The sequence below is a fragment of the Sus scrofa genome, chromosome 9 (assembly GCF_000003025.6).
Source record: "Sus scrofa isolate TJ Tabasco breed Duroc chromosome 9, Sscrofa11.1, whole genome shotgun sequence".
NCBI classification, from domain to species: Eukaryota; Metazoa; Chordata; class Mammalia; order Artiodactyla; family Suidae; genus Sus; species Sus scrofa.
This window is the reverse complement of record NC_010451.4, coordinates 97,464,417-97,481,097: the sequence shown is the minus strand read 5'-3', so window position 1 is coordinate 97,481,097 and position 16,681 is coordinate 97,464,417. Positions and strand designations below refer to the sequence as shown.

General features: G+C 33.6%; 1 protein-coding gene across 1 annotated transcript in view; it reads right to left on the bottom strand.

The window, feature by feature from the left end:
* Positions 1-16,681, bottom strand: part of PCLO (piccolo presynaptic cytomatrix protein) — a 398,579-nt gene that overhangs the window by 31,984 nt on the left and 349,914 nt on the right. The window contains 2 exon segments of the mRNA XM_021063484.1: positions 8,143-8,216; positions 12,391-12,532. Coding sequence (XP_020919143.1) covers positions 8,143-8,216; positions 12,391-12,532 — 216 coding nt within the window.

Below are 16,681 nucleotides of genomic sequence, written 5' to 3'. Positions count from 1 at the left end.
TGGGTAAAAAGAGGCTAAAAAACCGAAAATAAAATGAGAATAGCTGGGAGTTCCCATTGTGGCTCAGTGGTAATGAACCTGACTAGAATCCATGAAAACATGCATTTGATCCGTGGCCCCATTCAGTGGGTTAAGGATCCAGCATTGCTGTGTGCTCTGGTGCAGTTTGTAGATGTGGCTTGGATCTGGCATTGCTGTGACTGTGGTGTAGGCTGGCAGCTGCAGCTCCATTTCAACCCCTAGCCTGGGAATTTCTATATGCCACAGATGAGGCCCTAAAAAGAAAAAATGAGAATAGCTGAATGATAGTGGCACTGATAGATACAAATAAACCAAAATGTCAATGTGAAATATTCCATAAAGCCCATTACCAGACATGAGTATTCTTGAAAATTTTGAGTATGATTTATATGGTATTTCATATTAGTGAGGAAAGGAAAGTTTATTCAACAAATGTTTCCAGAAAATTTTCTTAACTATTAACTCATCACATGGAATAAACACATATTATTTAAATAATTAAATATTACCTTTTACACTACAAAAGAACTAGAGGAAAATAGAAATCATTATGTATCTGATATCCTCTGTGTGGGTAAAGAATATCGAAACAAATGATTAAAGAAGAAATGATACATAAAATTATTTATAAATTTGACCTTACATAAATTTGTATTTAAGTTTAGGGAAAAAATTCACCGATTTAAATGGCCATTCGTTCACATATTATGTTATTCACACCTATGGAGTGAAGAATCGCCCTCTGTACTGTTCATTCTTTTCAATAGCCTCAATAACTCCTAATGCCTGTCGATGCAGCATTGTGTTAGTAAAGAGTGTGGGCTTTAGTATCAGACAAAACTGGGTTTATGTCTTGAATTGGCCCATAATGGCACTAAAGTCCTCTGACTTTCAATCTGCTTATACAAACTTGGAGCACAGAAAAAATTCTATTACATGTTACTGAAATTTTTCTTATTTTGGTGATTGGAGCTTGAAAGAAATAATGCTCCCTTCTGTTCTGGGTTCCTGCTAAGTGCTCCGCACATGTTACTACATCATGACTCTGAATTTAGATCCAACTCAAGACCTTATATCATGAACTCTAGATTCACAGGCTAACTGGATAATATGCATTGTTTCTACTTGGATATCCCGTATCACCTGTAATCCCAAATAGTCTTTAAAAGGGGATTTGAATAAAATAAAGAAGTATATTCTTATTCTTCCATAGAGGGATGGATGGAATATTATTAAGTGTTGATACCATCTAATTCCTCACTAACATGTAACAGCTTCCCATTTTCATAGAAGCACTGAATTCTCATATCTGACCTAACTGTACAAATTTCCTATTTCTCTACTCTCTCCTTGCACCCTTTGCTCTAGGTGCACTGAATTACCTTTCCCCTACCTACCTCTAGTCCTTTCTTCCATTTATATCTTTCCTCTTATTCCTCAGTCTGGAATTTGCCTCTCCCACTGCCACATGTTTAGAGTTTGTCCATTTTTCTAAATAGTCAAAACCCATAATCTCTTTCACAAAACCATGCTCTCTGACTCCTACAGATTTAGCAATGCTTTCCAATACTGATATCCCAAAGCACATAATTTACTTTCTCACTTATGGATCTTTATCATAACTCTTCCTTGCATTACTGTTATTAAAGGTAATAAAATATTTAATAATAGGTATGGCACAGTCTCCAACCAATGCCATTGTTCAGCAACTGGACACACTGGTTGAGCATACACAACTACTGATTGATAAGGAGATAGGATCGTACAAGATCATAAGCTCCCTCAGATCAGCATAGTATTGAATCGATCTCTGTAACATCCAAATTTTTAATACAATATCTTGCACGTAATAGACAAAATCATATTGATCACTAATCAACTTTTAGAACAAGACAGTGTATGTATCGGTCAAATTAGGGCAACAGGCTCACAAAAACTTATTCATAGATGGAAAACAATTTTATAATATAATGTGCACATGGTTGTTTTTAAGGCCAATATATGTTGGAAAACTAATCAAATGAAACAAAAGAATCCACTAACCACATTGCCTTTGATAATATCCTGTCCTCACATTACACTCTTTTTTAATTTTTTTTTCTTTTTACAGGTGCACCTGTGGCATGGAAGTTTCTGGGCTAGTGGTTGAATTGGAGCTGCAGCTGTGGCCTACACTGCAGCCACGGCAACAATGGATCTGAGCCACATCTGCGACCTACAATGCAGCTTGTGGCAATGCCAGATCCTTAACCCACTGAGCAAGGTCAGAGATGGAACCTGCATTCTTACAGCATCAACAGTGGGTCCTTCAGCCATTGAGCCACAGTGGGAACTCCTACATTTCTTTGTTAATTTTAACAACAAATCTAGAAGTTAAATATGTTGTCAATAAATTTTATCTATTGTTAGATTAATAAAACAGAACTTAAATGCAGATACTTTTTAATTTAAAATTCCCATTGTGGCTCAGTAGTAACAAACACTAGCATCCATGAGGATGCAGGTTTGATCCCTTGCCTCTTGCAGTGGGTTAAGGATGAGGAATTGCTATGCACTATAGTGTAGGTCACAGACACGGCTTGGATCTGGCATTGTTGGGGCTGTAGTGTAGGCCACAGACACGGTTTGGATCTGGCATTGCTGGGGCTGTAGTGTAGTCTGGCAGCTAAAGCTCAGATTGGACCCCTCACCTGGGAACTTCCATATGCTTCAGGTGCGGCCCAAAAAAAAAAAAAAAAAAAAAAAAAAAAAAAAAAGAAAGAAAAAATAAACTCCCTGAAAGATCATTCTTAGCTTTGGTAAAATGAAAAGACTTAGGAGAGTACCGAAAGAATAAAAGGAGAATGATATATAGAAGACACACAAATAGGCACTACATATTTGATTTGAAAGTTCCTTGTTTAAATAGAAACAACGTTTAAGTTTAAATAGAAACAAAGTCTGAAGAAATGGGAAGGTCATGAATTTTTCCTCAGAAACAAGAGTGTAACTATTATTTGAGTTGTGGGACTCTTGTCAGGATTGTGTCACATTCGGAATTGCATCCCCAGAGCTTATCCCAGTGCTATGGACAGCAGGTGTTCAGCAGGTTTTTGCTGAGAGACTCACTAGATGCCCTCACAACAATCAATATGCTGTCCCAGTTGGGTTTTCCAGAATGCTTCTATATTTTTGTCTCTAGAGACTAACTGGGCAGTGAAATGAGGAAATTAAATATTTTACATAGTGTACTTAGATCTTCCAGTCAACAACAACAAAATCCTAGAGCGATACCTATCATTTCCCATTTAAAAAGAGAAAGTACTTGGAGAAAATAATTTAAAAAACCTTTTGTGTGTGTGTGTTTATCGAAACAAGATAACAGGATAGAGGACTATCCTGGAAATATGTTTCATTTGGATATGTGGATTCTTTTGTTTCATTTGATTAGTTTTCCAGGAAATATGTTTCACAGACTTTGCAAAATATGTACATTTACCTAACAAGGACTCATTCTAATCACTGTTAGAGCTATGTATGGAATACACACCTATATAAAATAGACCTGAGATGCCAATTAAAATAAAATTTTTGTGGTCATTACAAATTTCTATTATTTCTACACAAATTATTATGCTTTTTCTTAAAAAAAAAAACACTTCCAGTAAGATATTAAATCAAAGCTGTTTTCTGCCCTAAACCCCTCCTTTACCACATCCTTAGGTTGATACCTTTAAGTGATGTGCTTTCACACACTCAGTTATCTGAAAACATATACAAGTAGAGCTTAGCATAGTTCCACACTAGTACACGTTTATTTGTTCTGGCCCATTGAAAATGGAAATTGAGTGATTAAATTCAGGCTCTCAAAGATACTTAAGAAAATAAATTATTTATTAGGGCTATTTGTTCTTTAAATGCATGCAGCCATACAAAGTTGTGATCCTAATTCCTTCAGCTAAAGCTTGTGATCAGCTGGTTTGGAAGAGTAAATGGATCAAGTCGGTCACTATATGTAATGTATGTGGATGCCCACCAGCAAAGGGTAACACTATGAAATAGACCTAATAAAAAAAATGTGGGAAAGGATAAGATCATCTATCTGAGGGTATGAGAAGTTTTAAGGTAAACTGGGAAAACACTTGTCAGTACAAATGGAAAGTCTAATCGATTTGATCTATATCTTTAAATGAAGTGGTCTTGTATAGCTCTCCCAAGAAGTGCATATTTTATCTTGACTGATATCACATCTCTGGATGGGATCCAAATGGTCTCTCTTATATTCATTTATAATTTAATAGTAGCTATGATTTAAAGAACGTTTATCACATGCCACCCACAGTGCTTATTCACACTTTACATTGTGAACTTACTTAAACTACAGAAGTGCAACCATTCATTAGTGAAGAGAGGTCGCAAGACTATTACCTATTTTCCACTATGACTTAGGTAAGAATTCCAGAAACTTTGATTGATCTTACACTCTGACCCACTAAATAAATCTCACACTAAAATTAAAATTTATGAGTCACTGCTGTAGAAAAGACAAAACATTATTAGAGGAAGCGAACAAGTGGAAAATAGATTTTTTTTTTAAAATCAGAAATCAGAATAAGTAGACTTGCTCAGTAGGTGGAATAAAGACATAGCTATTTAGCATTAGAAAAATCTTAATAATGTGCTCAACATAAAATTTCAATTCCACAAAACATTACTTTTTGTATTCCCTACACCGTAATTTCGAAGAAAGAATAAAAACTTTACGAAAACAAAGTGTCTTAAAATCTATGATATACTTCTGATTTAAAGTGTGCCATCCTAGGGCATATAGTTGTAGATCAATTTTGCTTAGAGTGGACCAAGGTGACCACTAAAACAAAGTGCTCAAATGAATAATATGAAAGGCTCAAGATGAAGTGGAACTTTGCCAAATCTATAATTTCAAGTCAACTGTACTAACCTACAGACAGATGCTATTTTTCGATGCCATGGAGAAGAATTAAAAGGAGGGAGATTCTGGTCAGGAAACTATATGTCATGTTTAAACACAAACTGAAAGAACTATTTTGTCTTTTTCGTTTTCCTATGAGTTGGCTGTTTATGTTGACTGACAACAAAAGGAAGTGAAAGCAATCCTCAGGGTCACTCAAGACAGAGGAAATTTACATCATACATATACCTCAAGCCACACAGAGTTAAGCCCATGTTTCTATGGGGACAAAAAAAAAATCTTGCATTTTAAATTGGTGTCTTCTTATCTGCTTAGAATAAATTCCTGTCTATTCAATAATTTTCCCCAATTTCTGTCTCTATAATCTTCTCAATTTAAAACTGTAAAGTATCAACATTTATTGCAGTTTTCCATATTATATCCCTTACATATCTCTTATAGAACTACACCTAACTTCACATAGATACGCTAATGGTAAATTTGCTTACGGTCAAAATGTCATTAAGTAACTGAGTCAAAAATGATTTGTCCAAAATATTGCTGCCAAAAGGGCACAGCTCACATTATATAACATGTTCCCTACTGTTTCCATCCTCCACCTCCACTCCTCTGCTCAATAACTAACCTGAGATTAACTGTTGAATGAATGGGTCTATTCACTAAAATGTAAACATATTGACTCGCAAGTGTAAATAAAATATAAAGTAGCCTACACTTGACTTCTTGGAAAACAAGTATGTTTTGTGTGGGACTGATAAGAAAGAAGAAAGCTGTATAAGGATAAATGACATATTCCTTGACAGCTGTTAATACCTATTCTAAAATAATTTTATTTATTAACTTTAAAAGAGAAAGATTAAGTTAAGGAGCTAAAACTTTTGAGGAAAACTGCACAAGAATTACTTCTCTGTATACCTGAATTCTAGAATCAAATAACAATCAATGACCAATATTTTTACATAAGATTATATTGTCCAGTCATTCATTTAACAAACATTCGTGAAGCAACTTTATGGGCAAGCTTCTGCTAAGTGCTAGGACACCAAAAGTAATAAACCACAGCTCTGGTGTGAGGGTTGTTCAGCCTCATCAAAGAGTCAGGCATAGGCATAGGTAAATTTTATGTCAAAGAAGAGTGATAACACAATATGCAAATTATAGTATAAACAGGCACAGATTTTGTGAGTGGTAAGAGTACAGGAGGAGGAGGAGCAGAAAAAAACAGGGAAGAGGATGACCAGAGGTCAGGGCATATGTAGTTTGATGTATCTATGGAATCTCAAGGCGAAACACTGTGCCAGCCCTCTGCTTATGTGCCCGCAGATGCATCTTCAGTCTTTCTCCACCTTCCTCTCAGAAAGCCGCTCCCTAGTCTATTTTCCAGGTTTCCCTGGTAGTTGGCTTCCACCTGATTTGATCAGGCACTGGCAAAAACACTGGACAATGGGAAGGAGGGAGAAATCGGGGTATTTCTCCCCATCTTTGTCTGTCTCAGGATATAGTTCAAGCTTTTTTTGTGTCTCTTCCTTGTCCCCGATCCTAGAAGACAGGCTTATCTTGGTCTCAGCTCTCACTGGCCTCCAGCCTTTAGGGACAGTAGCTTCTTTCTGCTACCTCCTTTTTGGGTTTCTCAGCTCTTTCATGAGTATATAATAATTTCCAGCTATAAAAATCCTCTATTTTAAATATGCACATTTAAAAATTTTTAAATTTTAACTTTTTTTTTCTTTTTGTCACACCTGCAACATGTGGAAGTTCCTAGGTCAGAGATTGAACCTGCACCACAGCAGCAACCCAAGCCACTGCAGTGACAATGCTGGATTCTTAACCTCCTATACCACAAGAGAACTCCAAATTCAAATTTTTAAATTAAGGTATTTTTGATTTATAATAGTGTGTTAGTGTGAGGTGTTCAGCACAGTGTTTCAGTTATACAAAATATGCATATTTTTAATATGGTTTCTATTTTCTTGGTTAGATACAAGTGACTGGCAGACATCTGAGTCTAAATTCCAGGCAGCTTGAATGGTAGATTTGAGACAAATTAACATAGAAACAAGAATTGATGAGTTAATGAAGAGAGAAGGCAGGTAAAAGCAAAGGTGGATTGAGGATGGAACCCTAGGAACATGGCAATAAGTAGAGGAAACACAGTCTTTGAATGAGTTCAAAGAAAAAATTTTCGTGGAACCAGAAATATGTGATAACTATATAAGTCCACTAGGAACCTTAAGCATCACTTAGACCCAGCATTTGTCAGATGAGGTTTCTGAAGAAAGAAAGATCAGGCCAACAGTCAAGATTTGAAAGATTTCAAGATTTGAAAGCCAAATCTGGGGTACCTATTTTCCCATCAAATGTCCTTGTGATACCCTGCCATTAGGCATCTCTTTTAACACCACGGGATTTGCCATCAGGTTCCTGGATTCAGGTCACTTGCTCTTTCCTTGTATGATGTGTTTCTTTTCATATAAAACCAAGTACTTTTATTGATAAGTGTAAGAATTAAATGAGATAATATATGAAAAGTACTCAGAATAGAGTTAAGTACTCAGAATAGTTAAAATTATTGAGAAGTTGGTGTAAGTCATGATGAATACCACTGCTATCAGATCTTATTACAATATTATGAAAGATAAGCTAGTCATCCTGCAACTTAGAGATACTGATTAAGTTAGACGAAGATAGGATTTTTTTTTTTGCGTTTTGTAATACTATGATTTGTTTAATAAAACAAAGTTTAATTTCAAATTAAGTTTTCACTTTAGAGGTTAAAGTAATTTTTTCTATAAAATAATTTTTGCAGCATTAGTTTCTTAGCTCCACATTTTTAAGGCTTTCCATTGACTTAAATGAGGTTTCACGAATTTCTATTTCTACAGAATTTTAAACATTTTTTTTTTAATTTAGGAAGATTTCTTTTTTCTCCCTGAGAAAGACTTTTTATAACCCTCATTCTTCTTTTCCTTTAAAAATTTTAGTACCCCTAAAGTACTTAAATGTTAAGTATGGAAAATTGTTAAATGAGGTGACAAAGTCATTCTAATTTAATAGATAATATGGATAATGGTAACTTCCTCGTGCTTTTGATATTAGTACTTAGAAATTGACGTTTATGTTAAAAGAAAAACAAAGCAAACAGTATAGCATATATATTCAACCAAAATACAGTTTTATAAATTTTAACTTACCTTCCGTGTCTGCAAGTCCTGCTCCTACTCCTGGCTGTTTTATAGGCTCTTGCCCATTCTGCCCCATTTTTCCTCTGTTTAAACAAAAAATAAAGGTTTATATATTCAATTATGATCAAAAATGCAGAAGAGGAGTCCAAATTTGTAAAAATAGAATGACATTATATATTCAGACCTGCAACAAATAACTTACATGGCAAATATTAAATATAACAAATTGCTCCATTTATGTACAGTGTTAATTTTAAAGTGGAAACTTGTTCATTATTTCTGTTCAGTCCAAACAGAGTACCTCAAGACCCAGTGTTCTGTTCCCAGATTCATTTATCAAAGACCAGACTATCATGGAATTTTCAAATTTTGTTTTAGAATTGGGGGCTTATTATATTATTATTATTTATTAATTAATTTTGTTGGCTGCACTTATAGCTTGTGAAGTTCCTGGACCAGGAATTAAACCTGCACTGAAGCGACAACCCCTGCCAGATCTGTGCCACAGGAGAACACTTCTTTTTTTTTTTCTTTTTTGCCATTTTTAGCTCAAGAAGGAGAGTTTTTTTTTTTTTTTAAATAGCTTTACACGTTGTTATGTTGAATTTTATAGACCCTTTAGTGAGAAGGGAAATTTTGACTTGAATAACTTATAAAAATTATATTGTAATAACAGATTTTTATTTCACTCAGTGACTTTCAGATCCTTCCTGTATTTTCAGCTCTGTGTAGCATATTGGCTTTTGAACCCATATGGCTTGGTCTCTGCTTCTGGCTTTGTTACTTTATGCTATGCATCATCTAAGGCAAATCTACTTAATCTGGTGAAGACTACTCTTTTGTAATTTAAGGATAATAACATGAGCTACGTTTGGTGATGAGAGAATCACACAGAAATGTACAAAAGTGATTAGCACAGTGCCTGAAACATCATCGTAGTGAATAAATACAAAGTGTAAATACGTATTAGGGGCATTTCTAATACCCCTAATAGATATGCACACAATGCCTTTAGAATTCAGTCAAAGGCTGCAAACTATTTTTAGTTTCAGGCTTAAGCTTCTTGCAAGTCACAATCAATGAAGAACTCATGACACTTTGAGCATTGTGGGTTCAAAATATTGATAATATAACAGCCAAAAGACTACAGGCCACTTCTTATTTCTTTAGGAAAAAGCTACATGGCATACAAAAGATTTTGAAGTAGCTTTTGTATGTAGTTATAAAAAATGTTCAAAGAAGAGGGAATAAAAAAGCTTAAGTGTTAAAAAAGGTACTTAAATAAAAGAATGTTTTGATACTGTACTTTCTAAACAATAATTTAACATAACAGGATTTACTAATAATTCATTCTTTCACAAAAATATTTGGTTTGCTGAACCTGCTAAAAATGTAGCCATACTTATTTTCTAAGAAATATCTTATTTGAAAACTGCTCTAAAGATCCTCTTATCATGCTACTAAAATCCTTCTGCACATAATGAAAGAGAAACTGATGCAAGTTCAAAAATTATTTTCTCTCAAAAGCTGTCACATTGTTCCAATGTGACAATTCTAGGTCAAGTTTTAAATACAAAATTTTATTAAATGATTATGTGAAGGATAAAGTGTATATAAATTGGTAGAAATTATATATATATATACACACATATATAATCTACATCTGAATATTTACAAAAACGTCTCATTTAAACAATGCACAAAACTTCAGTTTTTAAATTGCTTCAATAATATTCAAGACAAATAGTTGATAAATTAAAAAAATTAACTTTGCTCTGTTTGTTAAAATTAGACAGGGAGAAAGCTCAATAGCTTAGTAGTAGCCTCGCCTTCAGCAGTACACTATACTAGCAGAGCAAGACAAAACACATCTTGTTACTGAGCCAAAAGCAAGGATCATTTCAGTAGTGCTATTTGAGTGGATGAGAGTACTGAAAAATTATTATCCTATACTATGCCAAAACTTAACAGAAATAATTATAATTATTAATAATTGCAATACAAATTTTTTGGATAATTTTTTATTTAATCTTGAGGGCCAGATTTCATATTTTAATGGTGATATTCAGCTGCAATATTTTCTTCTAATAAAAGCTGACTTTTAACATTTTGGTACTTAACCAAAATATGTATTAGGGGCATTTCTAAGATCATACAGTAAACTTGTGAAGCTAAATGAAGTGCAAAGGAAATGTAACAGTGGGTCGTGAGAAGAATGCACTTTTCCTGAATTCCCAATAGAAAATCTTCAACTCATAACATTTTGAATGCACAGGGCATAATTTACATTTGTTCAACTATCACCAAATAATTATTGAACACTTACGCTAACCCAAGCAATAATTATGTTTGACATAAAGAGATATGTAAAAGAACTACCAAATACCGCTTCTTACATATATCCTATAATGCTCTAGAAAAGAGAATTTCCTTTGTGGTTATATGGCAAAATAATAGCTTCCTAGGCAGTTTTGAGAGCTTTTGATTTTTAAGAGAAACAGGAAAAAACAAAATTGAAACATGGTTTGTATATTAAAAAAAAAAATCATTTCCACTTCAGACACTTGAATACTGAAGAAATAATGTAGTTTACACTCTAGAAGTTATAACTTTATCATCATTGCTAAATTATATATTTTGAAAGGTACAGATAAATTGGAAGCATTTTAAGTGATGTGAGCTGCAAAACTTTACAAATTTATATGATAGTCACAGGCTGGAGAGAGGAATGTAATGGATTTGCTGAAATTCAGTTAAATTGGATCATCAGAGGCTATGGATGAATGAGATGAGACTCCTTGTAGAATTAATTGCCAATAAAAAAGAACTGATTAAATACAAATAACTCTATTGAATCCACAGTTCAGTTTTCAAAAAAAAAAAAAAGATGGAATGATAATCCAATAATTAGTCAATTTAAGTAGGAAAAATATAACCTGAAAATCACCAATACATTTTTCACTGTAAAACTCTATTTTACCTATTATTTTGCTTTTATAAACTTGAACCATTATCTAAATATTAGAACTATTCTAGGGATTAAAAAAAAAGATGTATCAAAAATCTTAACAGTAAAATAAAGAGAAATAGAAGTTTCACTCTCAGAGAAAGTTTCACTCTACAGAGAAAAGGACAAAGACCTTTTAATAAGGGTCAAGATCAGCCATCTGCAAAGTCATTCTGCAAAGGGCCAGACAGTGTATGATTTGAATGGTCTCTAATGTGATTATTCAAGTCTGCCCATAAAACACAGAAAACACTAGGCAAAACATAAGCAAACCAATATGGCTGAGGTCCAATAAAATTTAATTTGTGGATATTGAAATTTCCTATAATTATCATGTGTCATGAAATGCTATATTCTTCTAGGGTTTGCGGGAAACACTTAAAAATGCAAAGGCCATTTTTAGTTCTTCACAGACCTTACAAAGCCAAGTAGAAGGTTGGATTTACCCTGGCCCACATCCTGGAGCTGGGTGGCCAGTGGTGTTTTTAAAAACTCAGAACACTGGTTATTGGAGAAAGCTGTGATGTTTAGATTTTGATATTGGAACATACATAACCTACATATTTATCTCGGATGCTACTAAAGTTTGCCAGAATATGACTAAACCCATTCTAACACATTCTAAACACAATCTGCTTTAGTTTTGAATTTTATTTGCAATATGATTTTCTAAAGGCTTAACATATTATAAATCAATTTTATCAACTTCCATAAGTATCTACTCCAGGACCCATGAACTGCTTGTTATCTGTTCTAGAAAATATGGAATCACTTCAAAATCTTCCATTTAATTGTAGGGGGATTGATAGTTGAAAAGCCTACATGAGTAGCCCAATGTGTTATCTATTTCAAATAGTATATATGAATTATTTAAATATGTTTAAATATCTGCTAATTCAAAGTAAATTAATTGATGCATTATGTGATTAAAGCATCCATGTACTACTCTCAGTGAATTTGATTCAGGCATGGCTAAGTTATTATTTTAGCAGTTTTAATACTGATCGCACTGATTGAGTAGTCCTGGTAGTGACCAGCATTTACCCTTCATTTCACTAAATTAATCCAAACTTTCATGAACAGTCTATATTTTATGTAGGCATACACAGTTGAAGTGCTTCAGGGACCGCTGACTCAGACTTCGATAATTATCTAGTAATTTCCTGTTCAGTGTTAAGAAAAGCTTAGTCATGATGCTGTTAACTTTGTAGCGGGGGAGAAAAAAAAAAAAAAAAAAAAGAACCACTTACATCCGTGGAATGGGAAATACATTAGTCTCCCCTGCAGTGCTGCTGCTTCCTTCACTGTCCACGCTATACCCACTGCCAAAGCTGCTGCCCGAGGAGCCAGTGGACACGGAGCTTTCTGCAGGCCGGTGATTGGTGGGCTTGGCTGCATGGTTTGGGAAGAGTCAACACCACAATCAATCAATGAACCTTCCATTATTTCCAAATGCATACTTGTATGTCTGCTTTATTTACATGTATAAAGAACAGCTCTAGCAAGAACTCCACGTTTCTTAACCTGCCTTTCATTTTCTCTTCCTTAACCCAGAAACGCTCAGCGGCAACACTAAAGCACTTGATTGCTTTTGTTGGACATAAAAGCAAAAAACAAACAAACAAAAAAACCACTTCTAGGGATTAAACCATCAACTTTTTACATTGAGTTAAATAGTATAATTATTATTTGTGGTTTATCTGTCCAGCATTGCAATAATGATATGGTAAACAAACAAGAATTGTAGTGAATTCATGGAGAAAGGACTTTAGGAAGACTTGGGAAATAGAAATGCCAGACTATGTGCATATTGCTTAATTATTTTCCATATTAGTAACCAATAATTTATTTTGTCTCCTGAGAAGTGAAGATGCAAAGCACAACAGATATTTTCAGAAAATGATAGAAAATTCTAGACTTGTTTGTAGGTGGCTCTACCAATTTCCCCCAGCAGCTATATAAAATTGGAAGGTATTTGTTTCCCCTTAAGCATTTCCTAGTTTATGACTAGGACTTGTTTTAAATATTCCATGAGTTTGAGTTATGAATTCGTGTTATAAATTATATGGTAGGAGTATGGTAATCTTGTTATTGGAGGTCTCCATTAGAGAAGACTGGGGAGGAAATTTTATGCAAAAGGAATGAAGAAAAGGCAAGGGTCTCCTTTTGTTGGGGGGGAACTTTTCTAGGCAAATTTTTGAAATTATTGTTTGTTTCTGCCATGTGTCAGAGCTTGAGCATGAGCTTTGATCATAAAGATCTGATTCTGAATCTCAACTCTTGCTGAAGTAACTCCAGAAGTCTCAGTTTCCTCATTTGAAAATAATCACATCAGTAATGCCTCCCTCATAAGATTGTGATTATGAGGAATAAGATAAAACAGGAACCCAGTAGCTCACGCTTGTCTAGTGATTTTATTTGCCGCACCCCACACCCCCAACCTCTTCCCGAGGGTTTTATTGTCAGTGTCTCTTCCCCAGTGTCTCTGAGCATTCCTCCTCCCTGACAGTGCATTTGCCTTGATTCTTTTCTAATTTTAGATGTATTCTGGGCTGCAAAACTACTCTCTCCTCCATAAACACATCTCTTCAATAAGGAGTTTCTTAGGGTGTTGGATAGATCCTCACTAGTGAGTAAAGAGTTGATAACCATTTAATAACCCTCAATTATCAACATTTTTCTTAAGGAAATATATAAGAATACAATGGCTCAATCTCCTGGAGTTTTAGCCAATATACCCAATTGAAGTGAAAAATATGGATAGTGGGAGGGAAATCATTTGGGGGGCAGGAAACTCTCCGTCAGGTTAGCCAGGATCAAGACTTGGAAATATTTAGCTTTTTCTCAACTCTTCCCTTCCATTTCAGAACTGGCAGTTTCTCTAAAGCTGCTGGAAATGTTCATAATATCTATCCAGTGATGATAGGATTCCCTCCCCAGAATAGGGAAGTAAGGAAGAAATGTTTGATAATTAATCAGTTATATATAAGGTGTCTATAAATTGGGAATAGCTAGTTAGAAAAAGGCATGAATCATGTTAAATAGCCAGACACCATAAATTACAAGTAATTAATAGGAATAGATTTCCAGAAATAGAGTAAAAGTCAAATATTTAATATTTTCTAGGACTTATACAGAAGAGACCCAGATGATATCTTGAGGTTAAAGACCTGTTAAAAGGATAAGTTAAAAAATGTAAAGGTAATATGACATAAAATTATGAATATGTATTAAGTAGCTTAAACTATATAACCACCCATACAATGAGTCAGAGTCAAACTGTATAAACAACTACATAATAAATCAACTGATTATAAGCAAATAAAAACTGTCATACTTTTTGATGGTCATTATATAATCCAACCAACTATATTGTTAATAGTTTTAGTATATATAAAATTGAATTCTATCAACTGGAAAATCTCAATATACTATTTTCAAAGATAAAGCTTGAGACATTAGTTCTAAAATTAATTTATCTAAACTAATTTAAAACATTTTTATCCCAGAGCAATATCACAATATATCAAAGTAGCTACATTATAGAAATGTCTTATTTCAAAATATCCAGTCCCTTATTTTGCAAACTTTGATTTTTTACCTGATGCAATTTCTAGTTCTACTCCTCTTCTAGGAAATTTGAAAAATGTGAACAGAATGTAAAGCAATATGATAACAGAAAAGTAACAAAGCTAGATAAGGAAAGAGTTTTTTTGTATTTTGTCTAGGTGAACAGAAATCTCATTTGGCAAGCCTGAGCAAGTGTCAGTATTTTAAATGCAAACAAATAGTACTTTATAAGAAATATTAAAAGAAAGAAAACTAAATAGAGGGAACATATGCATATTTTGGAGTAGGTCTAAGTTTACCTTAACATCCTTGCAAAACAAAGTGACATGTAAGGTTGAGTCTAAAGATATTTTGTGTGGCTAGGTGAATAACTCAAATGAATCTAGATGTTTGTCATTATCTTAATAAAACATCTGGCACACGACTGAATTGTTTATTCTTAACGTGGTATTAGGGCAGAGATAGCCTGATATTTGGTTAGTTTCTGAAAATGAATTCAATTAAAATGCAAAAAAGACCTTCCCTCTAGAGGGCTATATCTACATGGCATAAGATCCCGAAATGAAAAATACAAAGATGAAGAGGTTTTGATAGGCTGATTCTAAGAATTCAAATATTTTAATATTTCTTTTTTTTCAAATACTTGAAACAACATGCATATTTATAAATTTCCTTTCATCAAATCAGCCTTCACATAAAAAACCAATTCTATTAAACTGAACTAAACCTGTATTTGTGAAAACTTTTTAACAAATAGTGCTTTTAGAACATTATTAGAGACTAGATTGCACATAATTTCAAGACATCTCATGATTTCAGTCAAATTCTTCAGTTTGCTTCTCAAAGTCCTTTAATGTCTGCTCCTTTCCACACGTACCTTCCATAATTTTCCTTTGTATAAACGTCACTGAAGCCCATTCAGACCATTCCCTCTGGATCCCTGTGGCTTGGCTGTTTTTCCCCTGAGCTCTAGCCAAGCCCATTCTTTCCAATTTTGTTATACCCTCCTCCGACTCTGTCACTTTCTCATATTATACTCATCTGGAAAGGCTTAGTTTAGATAGTACCTGCTTCATATATTTTCCTCGTCTTCACAACCAGAAGTGGATTCTCCTACATCTATACTCTCATTACATATTATTTTTATATCTTTTATGGAAATTGCTATTTTTGTCCTTTAATTGTAATTGTTATATTCATGTGGTTGTAGGAAGTAGAACCTGTGTTTGCTCTATGGTAGCCTTCTCAAAAGCTTAATCCTGGAACTACACTGAAGCATTATTAAATGAATTGATAGTAAAAGTGATAATAATGATAATTTATAATATATTAATAATTCTTTCATTTAACCAAACAACTTAAAATGGCTGAGTGATTTAGTAGGTTTTTCACTATTTTATCCAGTTCTGTGTTTTATGCAAATCATAAATATCTCACCCAAAACACCACAGTATAGGATTATTTTACCTAATGTTCTTTGTCAATAAAACTATGGGTAATTCATTTTTTAGTAGGTTTTAAAATCAGAGATTCAACTTAAAACTGTATAGAAAAATGTGATCACTCAGCCAGATGTTTTGTTATCCCAATTCCCCTCAAACAGGTTTGATTGGAAGAAATACTTAATGATAATACAAGAAATATGGAAGAACAAAGTGAAATTAAAAACATTTATGATAGACCAAAAATATTACATATATATTTAATTTAAAGTGACAACATAATATGTATGGTTACTTTCCATGGTAGCCACTAGAGGGTGCTAATACAGATACCAGTACTTGGTCACTGCATCTCTTTGTGTTCAGACAGGAAGTGAGCTCTGATTTATATTTCAGTATAAAGTCTCTCTATATTCCTGTAGAAAATAACATTTTAAAACATTAAAACTAATATGACATATAATCTTATGATTTCAAAATTAACAATTTAAAAATATTCTACCTCTGCTTTATTCTCCCAATTCTTTAA